At 40.5% G+C, this 24,171-nt stretch overlaps 1 protein-coding gene across 1 annotated transcript in view; it reads right to left on the bottom strand.

Annotated features, from left to right (window-relative positions):
• LOC126484386 (synaptic vesicle glycoprotein 2A-like) overlaps positions 1-24,171 on the bottom strand; it is a 187,428-nt gene that overhangs the window by 4,828 nt on the left and 158,429 nt on the right. The window contains exon 11 of the mRNA XM_050107880.1: positions 23,692-23,819. Within this exon, the coding sequence (XP_049963837.1) occupies positions 23,692-23,819 (128 nt within the window). The remainder of the gene's footprint in view (positions 1-23,691; positions 23,820-24,171) is intronic.

Genomic DNA, 24,171 nt, shown 5'->3' with positions numbered 1-24,171 from the left:
TCCTTTGCATCTAAGCTAGGACTCATGTAAATACGGGTGTACCTTGGTATCAAGTGCCAAAAAATCTATTCTGCAAGAATCATTGCTGCTTTAAATTGGTTCTGTCACAAAGGAAAAGTTAGTCAAAGGATTCATAGGTTATATTCACAATAACTTTAGGTTGTGGAAGATGTAATTTAAAACTGAACCAAAGGAAACTCTAGGTTGGAATATCAATGTAGATTGCTACTCACCAAAAAGATGATGGACGCAGACGGGCACAACAATAAGATTGTTACACATTTAGCTTTCAGCCAAAGCCATATTCACAAAAGAAAAAACGCACTCATCCACACAAGCAAGCACAACTCGAGTACACAAGATCTCCATCTCCAGCAGATTGGACCAGAACGCAACTGTCAGTAACTGAGTGCCAATCTGGAGTGGGGCAGTGAAGGGGGGGGGGGGGGGATAATGGAGTAGTCATAGGGGGTGCAGGGAAGAGAAGAACGCTGTCTGCTGGAGCATGCAGGGTCTAGATGGAGGCGTGAGAAGACTGCCAGGAACAAATTTGGGAGGCTGTGGGGCAGGGAAGTGAAAGTTGGGGGGGGGGGGGGGGGCAGAAAAGAAGACCAACAGGGAAGGGGAAAGATGGGCATGTGTGTTGGCTGTTGGCAGAGGATGGCACACAATTATGGTGAGGGGATGAGAATAGGGAGGAGCTGATAGGACAGTGGAGGTGGGAAATGATGGGTGGAGGGTGTGGGTATATTAGATTACCATAGCTTTAGGCTGGGATAATTTTGGGAGCACAGAATGTGCTGTAAGGATAATTACCCTCTGTGTAGTGTAGAAAAGATGGTGATGGAGGTGAGGATCCAGAAATGCAGAAATGGCCTAGGTTGAGAAGCAATCATTTAAATCAAGCATGTTATGTTAGGATGTGTGTTGTTGTGCCACAGGGTGGTCAACCACACTCTTAGCTACAGTTTGCTGATGGCTGTTCATTCTGGTGAACAGCTGGTTGGTAGCCAAACCAACATAAAAGGGTGTGCAGTGTATGCAGTAGAGCTGGTATATGAAACAGCTGCTTTCATGGGGTTGGATACGACCATGACAGAACAGGACTAGGAAGTACTGGGTGGGTGGATTGGGAAAGTCTTGCACCTTGATCTGCCACAGGGCAGGATGACAGACAGTCAAAGCTCTGGGGAAGGATATGGTTCAATTGTTCCAGTCCAGGGTGATATGGGATGATGAGGGGAGGTACTTGTGTGTAGCTGATTCTTGGGGGTGGTGGGAGGATTGCATGTGTGTTGAGATGTGACAAAGGAAATCTGTTTGTGAACAATGATTGGGGTGGTATTGCCTGTCTGTGAAGGCCTTTGTGATCCCTTTAGCATACTGGGCAAGGGAATTCTCATCACAGCAGGTATGTCATCCACTGGTGGCTAAGCTGTATCAGAGGGAATCTTTGGTGTGGAAGGGAAGGCATCTATCGAAATGCAGTTACTGTTAGTGGTTAGTGAGGTTGATGTGGACAGAGGTGTAGATGAAGCCATCAGAGAGGAAGAGGTCAACATCTGGGAAGGTGGCACTCTGTGTTGGGGAGGACCAGGTGAAGCGTGTGGGAGAGAAGGTGTTGAGGTTGTGAAGCAATGAAGATAGGATATCTTGGCCCTCAATACAGATCGTGAAGATATCATCAATGAATCTGAACAAGACCATGGGCTTGGGATTTTGGAAGGTTTCTTCTAAGTGGTTCATAAATAGGTTGGCATAGGAGGGTGCCATGCAGGTGCCTGTGGCTATGCCACGGGTTTGTTCATAGTAGTTTTGTGTTAGGGTAGAGTGAGTAAGGTGTATGAGGAATGTGGGTGTTGGTTTAGCATGTGAAGGATGTTGGCAAAGGTAGTGTTCAGTAGTGGTAAGACCATTTGCATGAGGAATACTCGTGCATATGGAAATGGCATCAACAGTGACATGTACGGATTTAGGAGTTAAGGGGTGGGGATGATGGAGAGATAGTGAAGGAAGTCGTTGGTATCTTTGATGTGGGAGGCTAGATTTTGGGCAATTGGTTGGAGGCATTGGTCAATGACCAAAATCCTTTCAGTGGTGGCACAATAACCAGGAACAATGGGGCATCTAGGATTGTTGGATTTGTGGATGTTGGGGAGCACGTAGAAGGTGGGTGCACGGGGTGTCATAGGGGCAAGGATGAAAATGGATTCAGGAGAGCACTTCTGGGAAGTACCTAAGGCTTTAAGTAGGGACTGGAGGTTATGTTGGACTTCTGGGATGGGGTCACTCTGACAGAGTTTATAGGTGAAGTAGTTAGATAATTGGCATGGTCCTTCCACCAGGTAGTCACTGCACTTCCTAATGACAGTGGTGAAACCTTTGTCTGGAGGTAGAATGATTAGGTCAGGATTTGTTTTGAGGTTGTGCATGGCTAGCCTTTCTTCTGTTGAAAGATTGGTGTTCATAGGAAGGGATGTGGGGAAGGATGGTGAGGCTAAGTTATAGGTAAGGAATTCCAGGAAGATGAGAAAGGGGTGATTAGGTGGGAGAGGGGGAGGATCATGGTTCGAAGGGGCTATGAATAGGGATTTGCATGGTGTTTGAGATGGACTTGCTTTTGTGAATGTGTGTGTGTTTCTTTCCTGAAGAAGGCACAGGCTGAAAGCTAAATGTGTAAATGTATAAATGTATTTTTGTTGTGCCTGTCTGTAACACTGTGTGTCATCTTTATGGTGAGTAGCAATCTATCCTTTTCTAATATTATTTGTACAAAACTGAACTTCTCAGTGTAATGTATCAAAGGTGCTTCAGATGGAAATAAGCTTAGAGCAGAAGTTTGAACTAAGTTGCAATAAAATTCACCCATACAAGTTGGCAAGTCAATATTGTAGAAAAAATGCACAAAAACAGATCATCATGTATATTTATCAAGTCAAGTATCACGTATAAAGGAAGGAGTGCAGCCAACTCACTGAGCATGGAAAAACAGTTTGAAGGATCAGATGTACTGTTGTATGAAATACAATGAAGTCATAGTCATAGCGATATATTGACCACCCACTGGGGATATAGATATAGTCATTAACCAATTAGAAACACTGCTTAACATTCTTTTTACTGCAAGAACCTCTGTAATTGTGTGTGGGGTCTTCAATTTAAATCTTATGAAGGAAAATAGGCTAAAAGATTGTTCAAACAAAGATTAGTTCTTAAATCTCTCATGTAGTATCAACCTATTTCCTCGCATACGTGAAACTAGAATAACAACGGACAATAGAAATAGTCTTACAGACAATATATTTTCAAATTAGGATCTACAGAAGTGGAAGTAACAATTACTGATTTAGGATCATCAAACCACAATGCTCTTGTTCTCAGAATTCCTTTGGTGCCACTGGAAGAAACATAAACATACTCCATGTATAAAAGGAAGTTATTCTGCAGAAAACTGTGTAAACTTTACAAGTATCATAACTAATGAGTCCTGGGCAGAAGTGTTGTCCCCAACAAATACAAATTATGTATATAATACCTTTCTCTCAGTTTTCATGAGAAATTTCATAATGTGCTTTCCAAAAAGATGTCAAGATACATGTCCCATGATAACACCAAGTCAAATTTGTGGATTTACAGCTGACATTAAAAATTCCTGTGGAACTCTTAAAAATAATAATTTCTAAAACAAACACATCCACAAACCCACAGTTTATAGATTGTTAGGATTTACAAGAGTATATTAAAAGTAATTGCTAAGGCAAAACTCATAAGTAATGACAGTTTAATAAGACAGTATCAAAACAAGTCAAAAGCTACATAGGGTATCATGAAGACCAGGATATCATTCTCAAAAACATAGAAAACTTTTAAAAAATGGTCAAATGTTTTGTGGGATGATCTATCTAAAAATAATGAATAAAATGGATTAGAGAAACGTTTGATGTGTTCTTAAATAATGTTCACAATCACAAACAGCAACTCAAATACTGAAGCAAAAATGTGGTTGACATTGCTTCTCATAATCAAGTTTTTAAACATTTAAAATTATAAACAAAGGAATGTAGCAGCTGGAATGCTCATACATCAGTCACATAGAAAGAGCACTAAGCAGAATCCATAGTTAGATTGGAAATGCTCTATGATTTACAGTTCCATTGTATTATATTTTTTATTTTCACATTTTTTTGATAAGGTAAAATGAGTGACCAAGAACAATGATGTCGACAGACATTACTTCTTGTGCTACACACATTGACTGTCCTGATATCTGGGAGATTCTCTACTGGAAAATGTTTGATACTGAAAAATTGTTGGAACTTCTTTACACCTTTGGGCACAGATGATAGAAACATGTCATGACCACACAACAGCAGACTGCACAGTGTATGTATGCCACCAGACAAATAACTTCTTGTACTATTTAAAACTCTTTCATTCCAACAAGTTAAACATTGAACTTTACCTTCTCAATCAGCACCTCATTTGCTGTACACGGTGTACAAAGTATGAAATATAAAGCATCTAAAAATGAATCAGTAGCCTATTATTATTAAGAATATATAGATCAGGAGGAAACAGGTGAGGTGTTGATGGAGAAAGTAGTTTTAATGTTTAACATAGAATTTTAAAGAAAAAAAGGAAGGAAGGAAGATTATTGTTTAATGTCCCATTGATGTCAAGGTTAGTAGAGATGTAATTAAGCTCAGAGTGTTTCAAAGATAGTGAACGAACTCAACTGTACCATTTCAAAGGAATCAGTGTCACTAGCATGGGGAAATTTAGGGAAATCACAGAAAACCTAAATCTGGATGGCTGGATGCAGATTTCAATTGTCATCCTTTTGTATGCGAGTCCAGTATACTAACCAATATGCAACCTCACTCTGTGAATTTTAGAGACTAGAGAATACCATATGGTGGATTATACGAATTGCCTTAATACTTTCAAGCAATTATATCTTTTCCAGAATGAATTTTCACTTTGCAGTGGTGTGTGTTCCAATATGAAACTTCATGGCAGATTAAAACTGTGTGCTGAACTGAGGGTTGAACGTGAAATTTTTAGCTTTTGCGGGCTAGTGCTCTACCAGCTGAGCTATTCAAGCACGACTCATGAGTGCCCTCACAGCTTTACTTCTACCAGTAACTCATCTTCTACTTTCCAAACTTATGTCCTTATTTTCAGGAGTGCTAGTTCAGCAAGAGAACTTCTTTGAATTTTGGAAGGTAGGAGATGAGCTTACACTTAGAGACATATAAACTGATCCAGTTGATATGGGAGGAGGAGACACTGTCAGAAGAATGGAAATTGCCTATAATATGCCCAATATACAAGAAGGGAAGCAAAATGGAATGTGGTAACTACAGAGGAATCAGCTTGTTGAATGTAACGTATGAGTTACTGTCCATCATTATCTTCAGAAAATTACAACCATTCATAGAGAACAACATACAGGAGTGCCAAGCTGGCTTTCGACCAGACCGATTGACAATAGATCACATTTTCACATTAAGACAATTCTTTGAAAAACACTGGGAATATGATAAAGATGTCTACAGCCAGTTCGTAGATTTTCAACGTGCACATGACAGAATCCACAGGAATAGCCTATACAGTGTAATGCATGACTGCAGAATCCCTGAGAAGCTAGTGAGAATGGTGCAAGCTTGTATGGAAGGGTCTTTCTGAGGAGCCACATCAGAAACTGAGACAGGCCTGAGACAAGGGGATGCTCTCTCATGTGTTCTGTTCAGTGTCATCTTAGAGAAAGTAATAAAAGAGTGTAGGCAACAGGAGTGGGCTGGAGCACAGCTGGATGATAACTTCAATTGTCTTGCATATGCAGATGACATAGTACTACTAAGTGAATCAAAGCACGAGTTGAAAGGAATTTACCAGAAAATGGACAATTATGTGCAGAAGGTAGGGCTCAAAGTGTGAATCACGACAAAACAGAAGTTCATGCAGTTAGGAAGGAGACAAGAGCAGGAAGATTTTCTTGAGATAGATGGCAAGAGGTTCAAGAGACTACACCAGTTCAAATACTTGGGATCTCGGTTTACCACAGACAACGACATAAAAATTGACATCAAAGAAAGAACAGCAGTGAGGGAGAAATGATGCATTCCCTCAGAGAGACGCTAGGCTCTAAATTGATCTCAGTGAACACTAAGATGAAAATCTACAATGCAGTGATATGCCCAGCAGTAATGCACAAGTCAGAAACATGGAGAATGACTAAGTGAGAAAAGGAATAACTACTAATATTTGCAAGAAGAATAATGAGAGAGCTATGGGGACCAGTTTTAGATAACAGAGAATGAAGGAGGAGGAAAAACGAGGAAATCTACTTTCTGATGCGACAACCAACTATCCTACAGAAGATAAAGAGCAAAAGAATACACTGAGTAAGCCATATAGCCCATATGCCAGATGGAAGACAGGCAAAAATGGCACTAGGGGGGAAACCAAACACCAAACACCAAACGCCCCATTGGACGACCAAGGCAATGCTGGATGGCCAACCTGACGAAGGACCTAGCAGCCCTGGGGACTGAAGACACCTGGAGGAACCAGGCACAAAACAGAAAGTAATGGAGGCAGTTTGTGAAAGCAGCGCGTGGTCTGCAGGGCCTGTGATCGCTGGATATCATTATTATCATCAGGAGATGAGGTACTGGTGGAAGTAAAGCTGTGATGGAGGGTCCTGAATCATACAATTATTTCATAAATGCAACAAATCAAGAAAAATTGAGATGTTCAAAAGCTGCTGTAGCATGAGGGTAGATCCAACATGTGAAACATGTGAACATGAACTGTTAAAAGTGATAAACAGCTTGAAATTTAAAATTTTTGCAAGAGTAGATGAGGTGATGGTGTCTGTCATCATCATGACTGCTTCACAGGTTGTAAGGTCCTTGGCATACAAAGGCATCTTATCATTTAATGAAGGAGTGTTTGCTGATAGATCGAAAATCTGAAAAGTGAAGCTATTATTTAAAAATGGTGATGAGTATAAGGTAAAAAACTATTGGCCAGCATCACTCCTTCCAGCATTCTCTGAAATATCAGAAAAAGTGATGAAGCACTCAATGGACAAATATCTGAATAACAATAAATTATTAAACAGTAATCAAACAATGAAAAGTCCAATTTGGAATATCAACCATAGATAGACTGCTACTCAAGGTAAAGATGACATGTTGAGCTGCGGACAGTTGTGCCTATCTGCAACATGGTGCATCACCTTTAGGTTGTGTAGCAATCGGTCCTTTCCATAACTGTAAACAGTAGTCAGCATGGCTTCCAGGCAGGTAAAGGCACAGAAACAGTATAAATGTGCTACTCTGGAAAAAATAATCAAGAATCTAGAAAAAAACAATAGGAGTTCTCTCTAAAGCATTTGATATTGTCAATCATGTCACCCTTTTAGAAAAACTGGAAGCATTAAATGTTTGTAGGAAAAAAAAGAGTGGTTTGAAATGTACCTGCAAAACTGAACACTGACTGTAGGCCTAATGTCGTCTTACTACAATCACAGTATCAGTGTAGTAAACCATGCAAGAAAACTAGAAATAAGCATATCACAATGCAATATTCTTGGTCCCGTATTATTTCTTGTCTACATGAACGACATTTGCATCTTAGGTAGTGGAGCCAGTGTCGTGCTATTTGCTGGTGGTACTAGTGTGATAATAAGTGCACTAAACCAGCTCCTGTATACAACTACTGATCAAGTAATAAATTATGTTCACTAGTACTGCAACACAAAGAGGATGACATTAAATGAAAATAAAACAAATTACATATAATTTGCAAAAAATAAATAAAGATGCAAATCTAGATATGGTGATGGGTGACAAAAGTGTAATAAAAGCTGAACAGAAACTGAATTCAGCCTGGTTTATGCTTAGACTGATGGCAAACATTTGTACTCAGAGCGTGCTGTGATGGCATATTTAAGCTATTTTCAGTCTCTTGCAAAGTACAGAATAATATTTTAGGGCTCCACCATTTGCTGCCTACAACAAATTTTTTCATCACCGAAGAATCAAGGCCCACCATGCAGATTTTCAGGCAAAAGCTGACTTTCATAGTTGCAATATGCACCCTATACTCAGCGAACAAAAGAACAGGTACACATGGCAGTCGAGTCAGATTGGTTTTAAACTTTACAACAGACTGCTAGCCTACATCATAAAGTTATAACATGAAATAAATTTAAAGCAGAATTTAAAACAATTCTACTCAAACAATGTTTTTACTTGGTAAGAGACTGTATTGATCCATCATGTTTTTCTGATAATATTTATACTATGGCAAAACTAAAAATATTGTCTTTTGCCCCTTTACTTTACATTATATTGCATACTTAATGGACAGCTGTGAAATTTAATATTTTTACTGAATTATTGTTGTGTATAAAAATATTTGCTGGTTAGGGAGGACAAAAGTAAAAGCCTTTGAAACACATGACTATAAATATATAACAAAATAAGTGTGTGCGTGTGCGTGTGTGTGTGTGTGTGTGTGTGTGTGTGTGTGTGTACACATATATTCATTTTTAGTATTTTTTATGTATATGTTTGTACATTCCATTTTCATAAAATGATTTCACATAAATTTATGTGTACATTTGGAAAAGATCCCTACAATAACTGTCTACAGATGCATAAATAAAATAAAATAATTAATTGTTAGGAAAACTTCAACTGATGTATAAGCTGTTTCAAATAAGATATTTTTAAGCTGTTTCAAAATAATATGTGAAAATAATATTTATTTAGATAAGTAAATGTAAGAGCCATTACACTTTTGGCAGAATTATGAACATAATTAATTTAGAAATTTTCTGGAGAGGTACAGTGAGTTGTAATTCCTTACACAGAAAATTTTTTTCTTTCATGTAGCTGATTATTTAAACCAATTGTGTGTCAATCAATTTAAATAAAATGTGTATCAGTTTCCTTTATGGGATTAGAAACATTAAAAGTCTTAAGGGTGGACACACATGTTGCACATAATTGGCTGTGTTCAGATGGATGATCTAGTGGTGAAATTTGTATTAAAATGAGATTTCAAATGAGTTCTCATTTTACTGACTGCACAACTCAATGTGCCTCCTAAACAACTTGTGGATGATATCTAAAGTTACTGGTTTCACTTAGTAACAAGCTTCCTGGAGGCACTGTTTGAAGTCATCTAGGGTTGTTTGTGGGTTTGGTGAAATAAACATGATTTCTTAGACATTCCCACAAAAAGAATTTGTTTGTGGTCAATGGTCTCCTGACATTTTTAATGTGACCCGCAATGGATTTCTCTCCTGTCCCAACCTCTTCATCTCAAAGTAGCATTTGCACGCTACATCCTCATTTATTTGTTGGATATATTCCAGTCTCTCTTTCCCTACAGTTTTTACCCTCTGCAGCTGCTTCTAGTACCATGGAAGTTACTTCCTAATGCTCTAACATATGTTCCATCATTGCAAAAGACTGCATCCCTGTTGTACACCCTCTTTAATCTGAACACTTCATTCTTGGCCTTCCATTCTTATTCTTCCCTCTAGGACTTTGTACATATTCTGTGTTACCCAACTTTCCCTATAGCATACACGTAACACTGACATTAAATTGGACAACCATGCGGGCCACGGTGGTGCCCTATCTGTTCCAGGAAATCTGATATCCATTTTTGCACATCACACACATAATAGGCTGAGTGGCCATTGTTCTGCATCCACATACAGCCCCTAATGTCAAGATTTTCATTTTCAAGGATTGCACCTAAATTGTGGATGATAAAAGCTCTATATATCTTACCTGTCAGAGTACCTGCTTAGTAACATGCACCAGTGAGTTCTTCTCCAAGGATTCCACACACACACACACACACACACACACACACACACACACACACACACATTAATAGACAATTTTCTTTGTTGATCAATATGACAACCCACCTAGGATTCTCTGTGGCCCAGCAGTGCATATTATGATGGTTCATGACATCATAATTTGCAAATGTGGATTCAACAGAGATCATAAAACCTTACACGGTGTCTACAGAGTGAAATTATTCGTAGTCCATTCACAGAAAGTGCCTCTCCAATTGAAATCATTTCTATGCTTGTGTCTGTGACAGCTGGTGTCGGTGGAGCTCATGACTGTGTACTATTTGTCACACATCTCGAAGACTGACACCAGTCATTTCAGCAACTTCTTGTACACTGACATGAGGACTGTGACGGATTGCAGCTGAAGCAAACCCTTTCATATCCTCATTTCTTGCTCATCTCTAATACATTTACATATATACTCCACAAGCCACTGTACAGTGCATAGTGGAGTGTACCCTGTACCACTACTACTCATTTCTTTTCCTGTTGCATTTGCAAATAGAGCAAGGAAAAAATGAGTGTCTTTATGCCTCATTGTGAGCCCTAATTTCTCTATTGTTCATGGCCCTTGCATGAAGTGTGTATTGGCAGCAGTAGAATAATTTTGCAATCAGCTTCAAATTCTAGCTCTCTAAATTTTCCCAATAGTGTTTCTTGAAAAGAACTTTGCGTTCCCTCCAGGGATACCCATTTGAGTTCCCAAAGCATTTCCATAGCACTTGCATGTTGATTGAACCTACTGGTAACAAATCTAGCAGCCCACCTCTGAATTGTTCTGATGTCTTCCGTTAATCTGACCTGGTATGAATCCCAAACACTCTAGTAATACTGAAGACTAGGTCACACTTATATCCTATATGTGATCATCTTTACAGATGAACCACACTTTCACCAGATTTGCCCAAGAAACCGAAGTTGACCATTCAGCTTCCCTACCACAATCCTCGTACATTCATTCCATTTCACCTCACTTTGCAGCATTACACCCAGATATTTAAATGATGTGACTGTATCAAGAAGAATGCTACTAATGCTGAAACCGAACTTATGGGTTTGTTTTCCCTACTAATCCACATTCATTTACATTTTTCTACATTTAGAGCAAGCTGCCATCCATCACACTAACTACAATTTTCGTCTAGATCATCTTGTATCAACCTATAGTCACCTAACTTTGACACCTTCTTGTACACCACTGCATCATCAGTGAATAACCGCAGGTTGCTGTCCACCCTGTCTGTCAGATCATTTATGAATATAGAAAATAGGAACAGTCGTATCGCACTTCCCTGGGGCACTCCTGATGTTACCCTTATCTCCGATGAACATTCACCATCGAGGAGCACAACATACTGGATTCTATTACCTAAGAAGTCTTTGAGCCAGTCACATATCTGGGAGCAGATTCCATACGCACGTGTCTTCGTTAACAGTTGCAGTGAGGTACCGTGTCAAATGCTTTTCAAAAATCTAAAAATATGGGATCTGCCTCTTGCCCATCATCCATAGGAGCCTGTTTGATGGCTAGAATGCAAGGATGTATTGCAGGGAGCATTCCCACCTGCACAGATCAGAAAAGCTGGTGTTGGTATGAAGGATCCAGATGGCACAGGGTGTGAAGAATGTTGTGTTGGGCAGCAAGCTCAGCATCCAGCTGTCTCTCTGTTAGTTTTTATGTAGCCATTCTTTTGGACAGACAGCTTGTTGATTATCATGACCACATAGAATGCAGCATTGAGGTTGCAGCTTAGCTTGTAGATCACTGCTCTCACTTGTATCCCTGCCTTTGATGGTATAGGTAATGCTTGTGACCAGACTGGAGTAGATGGTGGTGGGAGGATGAAATCTTGCATCTGGGTCTATTACAGGAATCTGAACCATGATGCAAGTAGTTGGTAGCAGGTATGGAGTAGGGATGGATGAAAATGTTGTGTAGGTTCATTGGGCAGCAGAATATCACTATGAGAGGGGTTTCAGGGCATGTTGAGAGGTAGTTGAAACCCTAGCGGAGAATGTGATTCCTGTCCTGGGGGTACTGAGTCACAAGGGGAGTGCTCCTTTGTGCCCAAACTATAGGAACTCCGGGAGGTGGTGGATGACTGGATAGACAACCCACCTGACATCTGGTTCTGTACAAGGTTGGGAGGATAATTCTGGTCTGTTTAGGCCTCAGTGAGACCCTTGGTATATTTGGAGAGGAACTGCTCATCATTACAAGCATGTTGGCCACGGGTAACTAGGCTTGAGGGAAGGGACATCTTGGTATCGAGTGGGTGGCAGCTGTCGAAGTGGATGTATTGTTGGTGGTTGGTAGGTTAGATGTGGACAGAGTTACTGATATCACCATTTTTGAGGTAAATGTCAACATCGAGGAGGGTATCTCGTAGGGTTAAAAAAGACCAGGTGAAGTGAATGGGAGAGATGGTGTTGATGTTCTGAAGGCATGTGGATAAGGCATCCTCACCCTTGATCCAGATCACGAAGATGTCATCAATGAATCTGAACCAGGTGAAGGGTTTGGGTTTCTGGGGGTTAGAAGGTTTCCTCTAGGAGTAGGCTGGCTTATGAGGTGTATGAGAAAAGTAATGAGACTGGTTTTTTATGCACCAAAGTTTTTAGTTCTTTCAGACAACAATATTGTCCCCTTCAAAGTAGTTCCATTCAGCAGCTATACACTGGCAGAGTCATTGTTACCAATACTCATAGCACACCTGAAGGCTTCAACTGGTAGGCCTTTATTACATTGGTCACTTTCTTTTGAATGCTCTCCAGAGTCCGAAAATGATGTCTTTTTAAAACATATCCAGATTTCAGGAAAAGAAAAAATTCACAGGGACTCTGATTAGGTGAATAGCAAGGTTATGGAACAAAAGGACTGCCTTTTGAGGTAAAACATTCCGTGATGGAACTGGCCATGTGACATGGAGTGTTGTCATGATCAAGCATCCACTTGTCTGCAATGCCCAGTCTCACTTGATTTATCCTTTTCCTGGGCCTTTCAAGTACATCTTTGTAAAGCACTCCACTGACAGTTTGTCCCAGAGGAATAATTTCTTCATGTATGATATCCCTACTGTCAAAAAAGCAAATCAGCATTGTTTTCATCTTTTACAGTTGCTCATTTGAGCTTGTTTTGGTCGAGGAGATGTCTCACTGTGCCACTACTCACTTTGCTGCTTTGCCTTGGGTCATATTTGAAAATCCAGGATTCATCACCTGTGATCACACAACTGACCAATCGTGGTCATTGACAATCCTCTCAAGAAGATCAACATACAAATTTCTTCACTTGTCCTTTTGCTCAGTTGTGGCGTTTTTTGGCACCTTTTTGACACAAACCTTTCACGTGTACAAAACTTCAGTCAAACTCACCTATCATCCTTATTGTTAAAAGTTGGTCTCGATCTCACAAGAGTAGGCATATATTAGAAATTTTGTCACTTTTTGAAGATGAATGTTGCATTGTTAGCTGCAACAGGTAGAAGGTGTGCTTTATTGGTGCTGCACATTTTAGCGATTTTGGCCGAGATAAACTCATGATGCAGTGTTCATCTTTGGCACACCAGTGTAGAAGTTGCCATAGAAACATTAAGGTGAAAAATCCATGAAATTTGCACACTTATTTATGTATGTAAGCTGACTTCGGGATTTGTTTTTGTGTGAGACATCCTGTACAAGACTTGTGTGCTGATTTGAAATTCTAGATTTGTATATTTTACTGTTTACATTGCTTCTGCACAATCTTTCATTGATAATATCAATATCCACTTCTACTGTGATGTATTGTGAAATTTTGAACTTTCGGAAGTGCTGCAATAAACTCATACTGTTGTCATCAATTGTAGGTGTAATCTCATTCGTGCTCTTAAAACTTTTGAGAACAGTAGGCCTGTCCTTGCTCAAAACAGTAATTCTCTAATTTCATTGTATAATTACATGAGAAACAGGTTGCTTTGAGAATTTCTGGATGCTTACAAAACTATATTTTCATAAGTTATCAGTACTGGAATTTTAGATATGTAACATATTTTGTAGCAAATCAACGTTTATGGTTCACAGTTATTGCCAAAGAATAGATCACCGGTGAATTTCATTGTATATCAACACAAATAAATGTGCAGTTTTGAGAATTTTCAGATCCATGATTGTCCTGTGCATAATCGAAGATTTAGTAAATCAGCGTTTGTGATTTAGTTACTGTAGCAAATATTCCAACTAACATATTGAGTTACATTTAGTTTTCCCTTAAAGAGGAGTATATATGACATACATTTATCATAAATTATCTCTATTTTCAAGTTTGGTAAGACACTATAATTAACCTTAAAAAGTTTTTCTGTTGCCTTAATAGAAATCTCGTTTTGTGTATTTGCTTCAATTCTTATAGGGGACTAGAAACTTCATTCCAGAATGAGATTTTCACTCTGCAGCGGACTGTGTGCTGATATGAAACTTCCTGGCAGATTAAAACTGTGTGCCGGACCGAGACTCGAACTCGGGACCTTTGCCTTTCACGGGCAAGTGCTCTACCGACTGAGCTACCCAAGCACGACTCACGCCCCGTCCTCACAGCTTCACTTCTGCCAATACCTCGTCTCCTACCTTCCAAACTTAACAGAAGCTCTCCTGCGAACCTTGCAGAACTAGCACTCCTGAAAGAAAGGATATTGCAGAGACATGGCTTAGCCACAGCCTGGGGGATGTTACCAGAACGAGATTTTCACTCTGCAGCGGAGTGTGCGCTGATATGAAACTTCCTGGCAGATTAAAACTGTGTGCCGGACTGAGACTTGAACTCGGGACCTTTGCCTTTCACGAGTCTCGGTCCGGCACACAGTTTTAATCTGCCAGGAAGTTTCAGAAACTTCATTGCTCATGAGATTAAAAGATAATCAGCAAGTTTAATTTAAAGTTATTTGTTCACTGGACTGTAACATATCGCACCACCTAAAATGCAGCCCCACTATGAATGCTGTTCTCGAACTTGGAAGGAGTGTGTTGACAGTCATAAGCAGCTGGAAATCACCCTGACTACTGTCAAATGATTGGTAGCTGCTGCAAGTTGTTGTGTTGGAAGAGCTCCCAAGAGTCATGTATCTGTGGTAGTGGTACCAAAGATCTCTCAAGTACTATCTACTCATGTGGGTCCTGTCTCCTCTGCAGAGAGTATGGGATCTGTCATTACTCATCCACTTGACTGCGAATAGCATTTCAGTGGTAGAGTTAGACACGCTGTACAGGTTGGACGGGGACCAGGGTGGATTCAGGGTGTTGTCCCAATACCCATTGCCAACAAGTTTGAGGTGCTGTCTTTCATAGAAATTGAAACTGAGCCAGTGGGACTCACTTCACCTGTTTAGTCTGGTGTGAAGAGGAGGCAGTCACATAAGGGTGAGGGTCTATCAATCATCGGGAGTTCAAACATACAGCAAATGATGGTACCCCTTATGGAAATGGCAGCAGGGGACAGGGGCACCAAGTGCAATCAGTGTGTATGCTTGCGGGCCTCATTCAACTCACTGAAGAGGCTATTTCAGCAGCAATTGATGGAACAGGGTGCAACCAGCTATAGAGTGTGGTGCACATTGGACCAAATGATGCCTGTCGTCTGGGCTCTGAGGTCATACTAGGGTCACTCCAGTGATGCAAAGAAGGTCAAGAATAGCAGCCTTGTGCATGGAGTTTCTATGAAACTCACAATTTGCAGCATTGTCTCCAGAATAGATCATGGTCCTTTGGTTCTGAGTTGAGTGGAAGGACTGAACCAGAGACTTTGATGGTTCTGTGACAAGCCATGCTGCCACTTCCTGGGCTTGCGCCGTTGGGTTAAGAACTGTAGGGTCCTACTAAATGGGTCAAGTGTACACTACACTGGCTGCTACTCAGGTAGCTGACTGAGTGTGTGTGGAGTGTACACAAGAGTTTATTAGATTAGGTAATTCTCTGTCCAATCCAGATAATGATAGCTGTAGGAAACCCAGAAGTATCAGTGTAAGATGAGAAGAAGTACCTCCCACAGATGAGTGAATTAAAATCCTAATGGTTAACTGCTGAAGTGCCACAGTATGAACCTCTCCTGAAAAGCACTGAAGCTCACATAATACTAGATACAGAAAGCTGGGGGAAACCTCAGATTGATAGCAGTGGGAATTTTGGGAAAATTTAAGTGTGTACTGAAAGGATAGGCAAATGGTAAATGGAGGTGGTGTAGTCATCACAGTAGACAAGAAACTCAAATCCACTGATACAGAAACTGAAGCTGCATGTCAGAATGTTTGTGCTATACTCAGTATTAGGGGTGGGCATGAAATGATAGTTGGCTCTTCCTGTTGCCCACAGACTCATCCATCTGACGTAACCAAAAACTTTAAAGGAAAACCTCAGTTCACTTGTATGTAAGTTCCCCAATCAGAGTGTAATCATTGGTGAAAACTTTAATCATCCAATAATCAATTGAGAAAATTACAGTTTTGCTAGTGTGTGATGAGGCATCACATGAAACTTTACTAAATGCCTTCTCTAAAAAGTTCCTAGAACAGGTAGTTTGGAACCCCACTCATGATGGAAATATATTGAGGATGTCCACATCAAAACTGGTATCAGTGACCAAGAAACAGTTGTGGCAACAACGATTAACAAAGTACGAAGGACAATGAAAACAAACAGAAAGATATGTATGTCCAGTAAACTAGATAAAAAATCAGTTGTGTCATATCTCAATAAGGAACTTGAAACTTCCAGCAGGGCAGGAATATGTAGAGGAACTATGGCTCGAGTTTAAAAGAATAAGTAGCCATGCACTGGATGGGTATGTACCCAGTGGAACAGTTCACAGTCACTGTAAAGAAACTTCTAAAGAAACAGAGATTATTGCATAATAGTTGTGAAACAAAGCATAGGGCCATAAATAGAGAGATGCTGATGAAACGGATGTGGCTGTCAAGAGAGTAATGTGTTAAGCATACAGGCCGGCCGGAGTGGCCGTGCGGTTCTAGGCGCTACAGTCTGGAGCCGAGCAACTGCTACGGTCGCAGGTTCGAATTCTGCCTCGGGCATGGATGTGTGTAATGTCCTTAGGTTAGTTAGGTTTAATTAGTTCTAAGTTATAGGCGACTGATGACCTCAGAAGTTAAGTCGAATAGTGCTCAGAGCCATTTGAACCATTTGTTAAGCTTTCAGTGACTAGCATAACAAAATATTTCCAGATGTTCTTTCATAAAACCCAAATAAATTTTGATTATATGGGAAAGCTGTTAGTACCTAATGAATGAGACAGGAAACGAAATTGAGTGTAGCAAAGCAAAAGATGAAATGCTTAACTCCATTTTCAAATTTTCTTTACAAAGGAAAACCCAGGAGAATTGCCCCAGTTTAATCCTTGTACCACTGGAAACATGAGTGAAATAAATATTAGTGTCAGTTGTGTTGAGAAACAGCTGAAATTATTAAAACTGAACAAAGCTCCAGGGCCTAATGGAACCCCTATTGGATTCAATAGTGAATTTGCGGCTGAGTTAGCCCCTCTTCTAATTGTAATCTAACAATCTTCTAATTGTAATCGAACAAAAACCCATGCCCAGGTCTTGGAAAAAAGCATAGGTCACACTCATCTACAAGAAGGGTAGTAGAGGCGATCCACAAAACTACAGTCCAGTATCCATGACATCAATTTGTTGTAGAATCTTAGAACATATTCTGAGCTCAAACATAATGAGGTGTCTCAAACAGAATGACATCCTCCATACCAACCAGCATGAATTCTGAAAACATCAATCATGTGAAACCTATCTCACACTATTCTCACGTGACATACTGAAAGCTTTGCATCATGGCAGCCAGGTAGATGCAGTATTTCTCAATTTCTGAAAAGCTTTTGACTCAGTACTACAGCTATGCTTATTGTCAAAAGCATGATTGTATGAGGTATCAAGTGAATTTGTGACTGTATTGATGACTTTTTGGGAGGGGGGACACAGCATGTTACCTTGGATTGAGAGTCATTGTCAGATGAAGAAGTAACTTCGGATGTGCCCCAGGGAAGTGTGTTGGGACCCTTGCTGTTCATGTTGTATGTTAATGACATTGCAGAAAATATTAATAGTAACCTCAGGATTGTTGCAGGTGATGCAGTTACCTGTAACTAAGTACTGTCTGAAAGAATCTGCAGATCTCGATAAGATTTCATAGTGGTGCAAAGATTGGCAACTTGTTTTAAATGTTCAAAAATGTATAGTTGTGCACTTCACAAAATGAAAAAAAAACATAGTATCCAATGACTACATATTAATGAGCCACTGTTGGTACTTGCCAGCTGATATAAATACCGGGGTGTAACACTTTGTAGGGATATGAAATGGAATGATCACATAGGTTCAGATGTGGGTAAAGCAAGTGGTAGACTTCAGCTTATCGGTAGAATACTGAAGAAGTGGAATCAGTTCACAAAGGAGATTGCTTACAAGTCATTCATGTGACTGGTTCTAGAATATTGCTCAAGTTTGTGGTGTGTGGGACATGTACAAAATAGGACTATCAGGGGATATTGAACTTATACAGAGAAGGGCAGCACAAATGGTTACAGGTGTGTGTTTCACCAATGTGAAAGTTTCACAGATATACTAAAGAAAAGCAAAGTGTCACAGAGGTACTGAAGAAACTGGCAGACTCTTGAAGATAGATGTAAACTGTCCTGAGAACGTCTACTAATAAAGTTTCAAGTACTGGCTTTAAATGACGGCTCCAGAAATATACTACAGTGCTCTACAAATCGTTCACATGGGACTTTGAGGATAAGGTTATAACCGCTACAGCATGTGCAGTGAACCCCAATAACCAGTACAATGAGATGTACCCCTCTGCCAAGCACTTCACAGTGGTTTGCAGTTTGTAGGTGTAGAATGTTGCCCTCAGCAAAGTTCATATTCGGTGTTTTCTTGCCCTTCCAAAAATGATTTGTGACAGCAAAAAACTTCTGCTCTTGATAAGGAATGTTCCCCGTGAGCCGCATCAACTTTTCAAAGGTCACACTTGTGGATTCCCAAGTTTAACACAAAATTTGATTGCATAACATTGCTCTAAATTCCACAGTACATTTTCATGTCACACAATGACTTCACTGATGGTGCTTCCAAACATCACATGATAGCTGTACGGAGCTGAAACTCAGGCTGAACTTCTGGAACGGATGAACACATTGGTCTACATGAGTAGAATGACACTGTATTGCCAGAGTGCTCACAGTGTTGCCAGTCTTATTATTTTTCTCACACACCTTGGAGGATGGTGGCGTGACAGTACACATTGTTGCAGCACATATTTGTTTATAGGTGGTGCCTTCAGAGGTGAAGCAATTGTGAGTGAGTTTATAGTTGCCCACTCTGACCGAGATGGAGGTTGTAGGTTTGGGAAACGTAGTGTTCAATAGTGTCAAGGCCATGTGCATTAGGAATGTCAGCATAAACAGAGGTGGCGCCAATAGTGAGGAGTGGACTGTTGTGTGGTAAAGGAACAGGAACTGTGCATAGTGAGTGGAGAAAATGGTTGGTGTCTTTTATATAGGAGAGGGTAGGTCACAGGTAATAGTCTGAAGGTGTTGGTCTGCAAGAGCAGAGATTCTATCAGTGGGGGCACAGTAACCAGCCACAATGGGGTGTCCTGGGTGGTTGGGTTTATGGACTTTGGGAAGCACGTAGAAGGTAGGAATGCGGGGAAGTGGTAGGGGTGAAGAGAAAGACAGACTCAGGGGAGAGGTTCTGTGATCGGCCTAAGTATTTGAGGAGAGAGTGGAGATCCTGTTGGTTTCTGGAATGGGTCACTTGGCAGGATTTGTATGTGGACAAATCTGACAGCTGGTGGAGTCCTTCTGCCAGCAATCCCTGTGGTTCAAAACCACAGTGGTGAAGTCTTAGTTGGCAGGTAGGATTATAAGATCAGGATTAGTGTTTAGGTGGTGGACTGGTTCTTTCTGCAGATGTAAGGGTAGCTACCATGTTGAGGGATCTGGGGATCTGGAGAATGATGGTGAGGCAAGGTTTTAGTTTAAAAAATTCTGGAATGTTAACGGGGATGATTTGGGGGCAGTGGGGATGGATCGTGGTTGGATGGGGGAGTGAACTGAGTCGGGCAAGGTTCCAGGTTAGTATTGGGTTGAGTCCGACTGGCAGGGTTAGTGAGGAAAAGTGTTTGCACTGTAGGGACCAGGAGGAGGAGACAAGGTCTTTAACAAGTCTAGCATGACTGAATTCAGGAGTTGGGCAAAAAGTAAGACCATTGGAAAGGACTGATACTTCTGTGGGATTAAGGCTTTTGGAGGAAAGATTCGTGACTGTGTTTTGGGTCTGTTTAGGTTCTGGATTCTGTATAACGGTAGGAGGGAGTTTCTGATAGTGTGGTACATGCAGTAGGTCTGCAAGGCAGGGTTTGTCAGCTACGAAGGGACATGGGGGAAGTTTGGAGGTTGTTGTAAAGGTGATGAATAGTGGTAGTCCAATGTGAGAGCAGCAAGGGAACAAGTTGGCGAATTTTTTGAGGTGTTGTTGTGCATGTAACTCTAGTTCCTGAAGGGCAAGAGATTCATTGTGAGAGACAGGATACAGGGATTTAGGATTGCAAAACAGGGTAATTGTATGTATGGAGAGGAGGTATTGCAAGGAGGTTTGGGCCTGATTTTAATTTTTTTGCAGGATTAGTTTGGTGAGGGCTGAGGACTGGCAGAATATGAACAGATGGAGGTCATCATGAACAGAAGGGTTGCAGCTGGAGATAAGTATTTTGGGGGGATTCAATGAGCCAGGCAACAATGCAGGAGCAGTATGTGGGACTGGGTTCTGGCTAGTATAATGTAATCGACCATAGAAGATAAAGAGTTGAGGTAAATTCATGATTGTATTATGTTGCCAGAAAATGTGCTTAATTTATTAATTTAATTATGAATATGTTCTTTTATGATAAATAATGAACTTGTTTAAGATGTTAAATTATATATATCTATCTTTGGAGTTTATAAGGTCAGTAGATCAAAGAAGCTAGCTAGGAAGTGGGAATGTCTGCAACTTCTGGACTCATGTTGGCTTGCCCGCCACTTCTTTTTCAGTCTTGGAGGAAGGCGGATGTGTTTTTGTGACAAGTGAAGTTTAATGGATTTAGATTATCAATGTTGATAGTGAAAATGGTGTAGTTTCTAACAAAAAGTATGAATAAATATAATTTTTAGCTGAAAGTATTTCCAATCTGGTGGAGTTTATTTAAACAGAAGATAACCCAGGCCATGCTTAATGTTGGAATGATTATTTTGTAGACAAAGAAAACTATGAAACCCCCCCCTAGACAAATGGGATATTCAGATATTGGGTGTGTAATCTTTCAGCAACTACTAAAAAAATAATTCGTGCTGAAATTGTTCTGGGACTGGTCATATTATTCCCATTCAAAAACACGTGGTGAGAGTGTTGTCCTACCACACTATACTGTGTAAGATTATACAAACAATTTTTCAGTTATCTAAGAAACGAGTAAGATAACAACTAGTACACTAGGAATAAGGAAACTGCTCTGTGTTGGTGCAGATGGAAGCAGCGAGGATCCACAGTGGAGGATAAAAATACATAAAATTATGTGCAAAAAACTTACAAAAACACACAAAATGTGTGGGAAAAATGACAAAAAGGACAGAGTGGATGAAATATGGAGAAGTAGAGCTGACAGTGAAAGGTGGAAACAAACTGAAATCAACATGAAAACACAATGAGATCAAAGAGAAAAATAAATAAAAAGAGAATAATGTGGGATGCAGGTCAGTGGGTGGATATGTATTAAGAAGGGGAACAGAGGATGTGACAGGATTAGGAGAGGTTGGTATGTGTGTACTGGAATAAGAGAGAAGAAAGAGTGGTGGATGGTAGGGGGGTGAGGGGGAAGATGAGGTAGAAATACAGAAGAGTGAAAAAATGGTTCAAATGGCTCTGAGCACTATGGGACTTAACATCTATGGTCATCAGTCCCCTAGAACTTAGAACTACTTAAACCTAACTAACCTAAGGACAGCACACAACACCCAGCCATCACGAGGCAGAGAAAATCCCTGACCCCGCCGGGAATCGAACCCGGGAACCCGGGCGTGGGAAGCGAGAACGCTACCGCACGACCACAAGATGCGGGCACAGAAGAGTGAGGCAGGAAGAGTGTTCAGTTTGAAAGCTCAAGATTAATTATACTGGTGGGGGAAATGTGGGACTTGAAATGCTGCACCAACAGCCAGCACAGTCATGAAGCCATACGTTACGCACAGACCAGACTGTTGATACAGTGTGGCTCGTAAGTCAGAGAATAAGGTGTGGTTTGGAAGGTGACAGGAAAAATACAGGAAAGAAGAGAAAGAAGAGGATGGACACTGAGTAAAGTAATGTGTTAGAGAATAGAAACGAAGAAAGACAGCACTGGGTTGGAGGATGGAAAAAAAATCGTTAGTCAAAATCAAACAATGGAAAATCCAGGAAAAGGATAGACTGTTCTTCACCATACAGAGCATTGAGTCGCAGACAGACACAACAAAAAGTCTGCTAAACATGTGAGCTTTTGGCAAAATGTCTTGTTCTAAAGCAGGCAACACATGCAGATTTACGCAAGCAGAACTCACACATACGACCACCTCTGGCCACTCAGGCCGGACTGTGAGCAACTGCATCTGGTGGGAGAAGTAATATAGATGTTAGGGATAGCGAGGAGGCTGGTATGGGGTGGGGAAGGGATAGCAGGGTGGGGGTGGGGGACAGTAAAGTGCTGGTTGTGGGAGCATGCAGGGACATGCTGGGGACAGGATAGGGCTGCCAGATGTAGTCAGATGGTTTGACAGAAGGCAGAGGGGGAGAAGGGGGAAGGGAGCAGAAAAGGAGGGAAGTAAGGGAGGGGGAAAAATGAGACTCTGGGTGAATTGGTGGAATAAAAAGCTGTGTAGTGCTTGGTTTGGGAGCAGGGAAGGGGATGGTTGAGAATGGGGAGGGGGGGGGGGGGTTGCAGGAATGTAGGATATATTACAGGGTGTGTTCCTACCTGCACAGTTCAGAAAATATGGCATTAATATGAAGGATCCACATGGCGCAGGCTATGAAGCAGTCACTGAAGTGAAGAACATTGTGTTGGGCAGCAGAATTTCTTGTGGGGAAAATGAACCTTCAACCCTTCAGTAGCCCATAAGCATTCAGTCACGGAACTGTTGGTTTTCCCCCTGTATATTAACACAAATGTCATCTTGATCATACTGTTGTAAATGTCACTTTAGCCAACTGCATTAAATGACAGTCCTAAGAATATTGTTTCTGCCATCTCGGGAGGCACATGAAGATGTGCAGAAAACTTCGGTCTCAAACTTAACTCTAAGAAGCGACACATGATCCTTATATTGGACCAAAATTTGATTAGTTAACATTTTGATGAAGCAATTCCTGCCATACTTCTTGATGATCCCTCAGAGAGAGAGAGAGAGAGAGAGAGAGAGAGAGAGAGAGAGAAGAGAGAGAGTGACCTTACACTACATCCTGTAGTTGGTCTGCCCACCTCTCCTGAACCATGTTTTACTAAGATTTTCTTTATTTGTTTTTGCATTAGTTCTAGGGTCCTCCATCATAATAATCAAACCTTAAAGTGTGGCTGTAAAATAGCAATTTGAACATTAGTTGATATTTGTTAGAAGCGCTTTTCTGCATGTAACAAATAACATTTTGAACTTAAGATGATTAACTGATCAGGCAAGTAAATATTTCAGCTGAAACCTCGAGTATTGTAGGATGAATACTTACTCAGTACTAAAGCAGTCAACAGGGAAAATGGAGCTATACAGTCAATTGCCAGCAAGTATGGAAATGATAAATTTCCACTAAAAGCTCCCATTCGACTTGACATTGTATTGAGACTCATTGCCATGGTCCTGGAACAGTTATATAGAATTTATTACACATGTTAAACAAATTACATTTGTCTTGTTGTATTACATAAATAACATCACCTTCGTTAAAAATATTGATTTTAGTATTATTGAAAGCTGAGTACTATTTACACTGGTACCTGATGCTGGAAGGTTGCTTTCTTTGTATGTACTTCATAAGTAGAATGAATGTGAAAATCAGTAAATATGTCTACAGAAAGCTACTTGTTGGGGATGGCATCATCTGCTAAATACTTTTATTGCCATCTTTACAGAAAATGAATATGTACTAGTCCGCATTCTGTAAATTGAGCAAATAATTGTATTTATGGCTGACTTAGGTTGCTCTTGACAC

Source organism: Schistocerca serialis, chromosome 6 (assembly GCF_023864345.2).
Source record: "Schistocerca serialis cubense isolate TAMUIC-IGC-003099 chromosome 6, iqSchSeri2.2, whole genome shotgun sequence".
In the NCBI taxonomy this organism is placed as follows: Eukaryota; Metazoa; Arthropoda; class Insecta; order Orthoptera; family Acrididae; genus Schistocerca; species Schistocerca serialis.
Note: the sequence above shows the minus strand (reverse complement) of the source record. Positions and strands in the feature narration are given on the sequence as shown.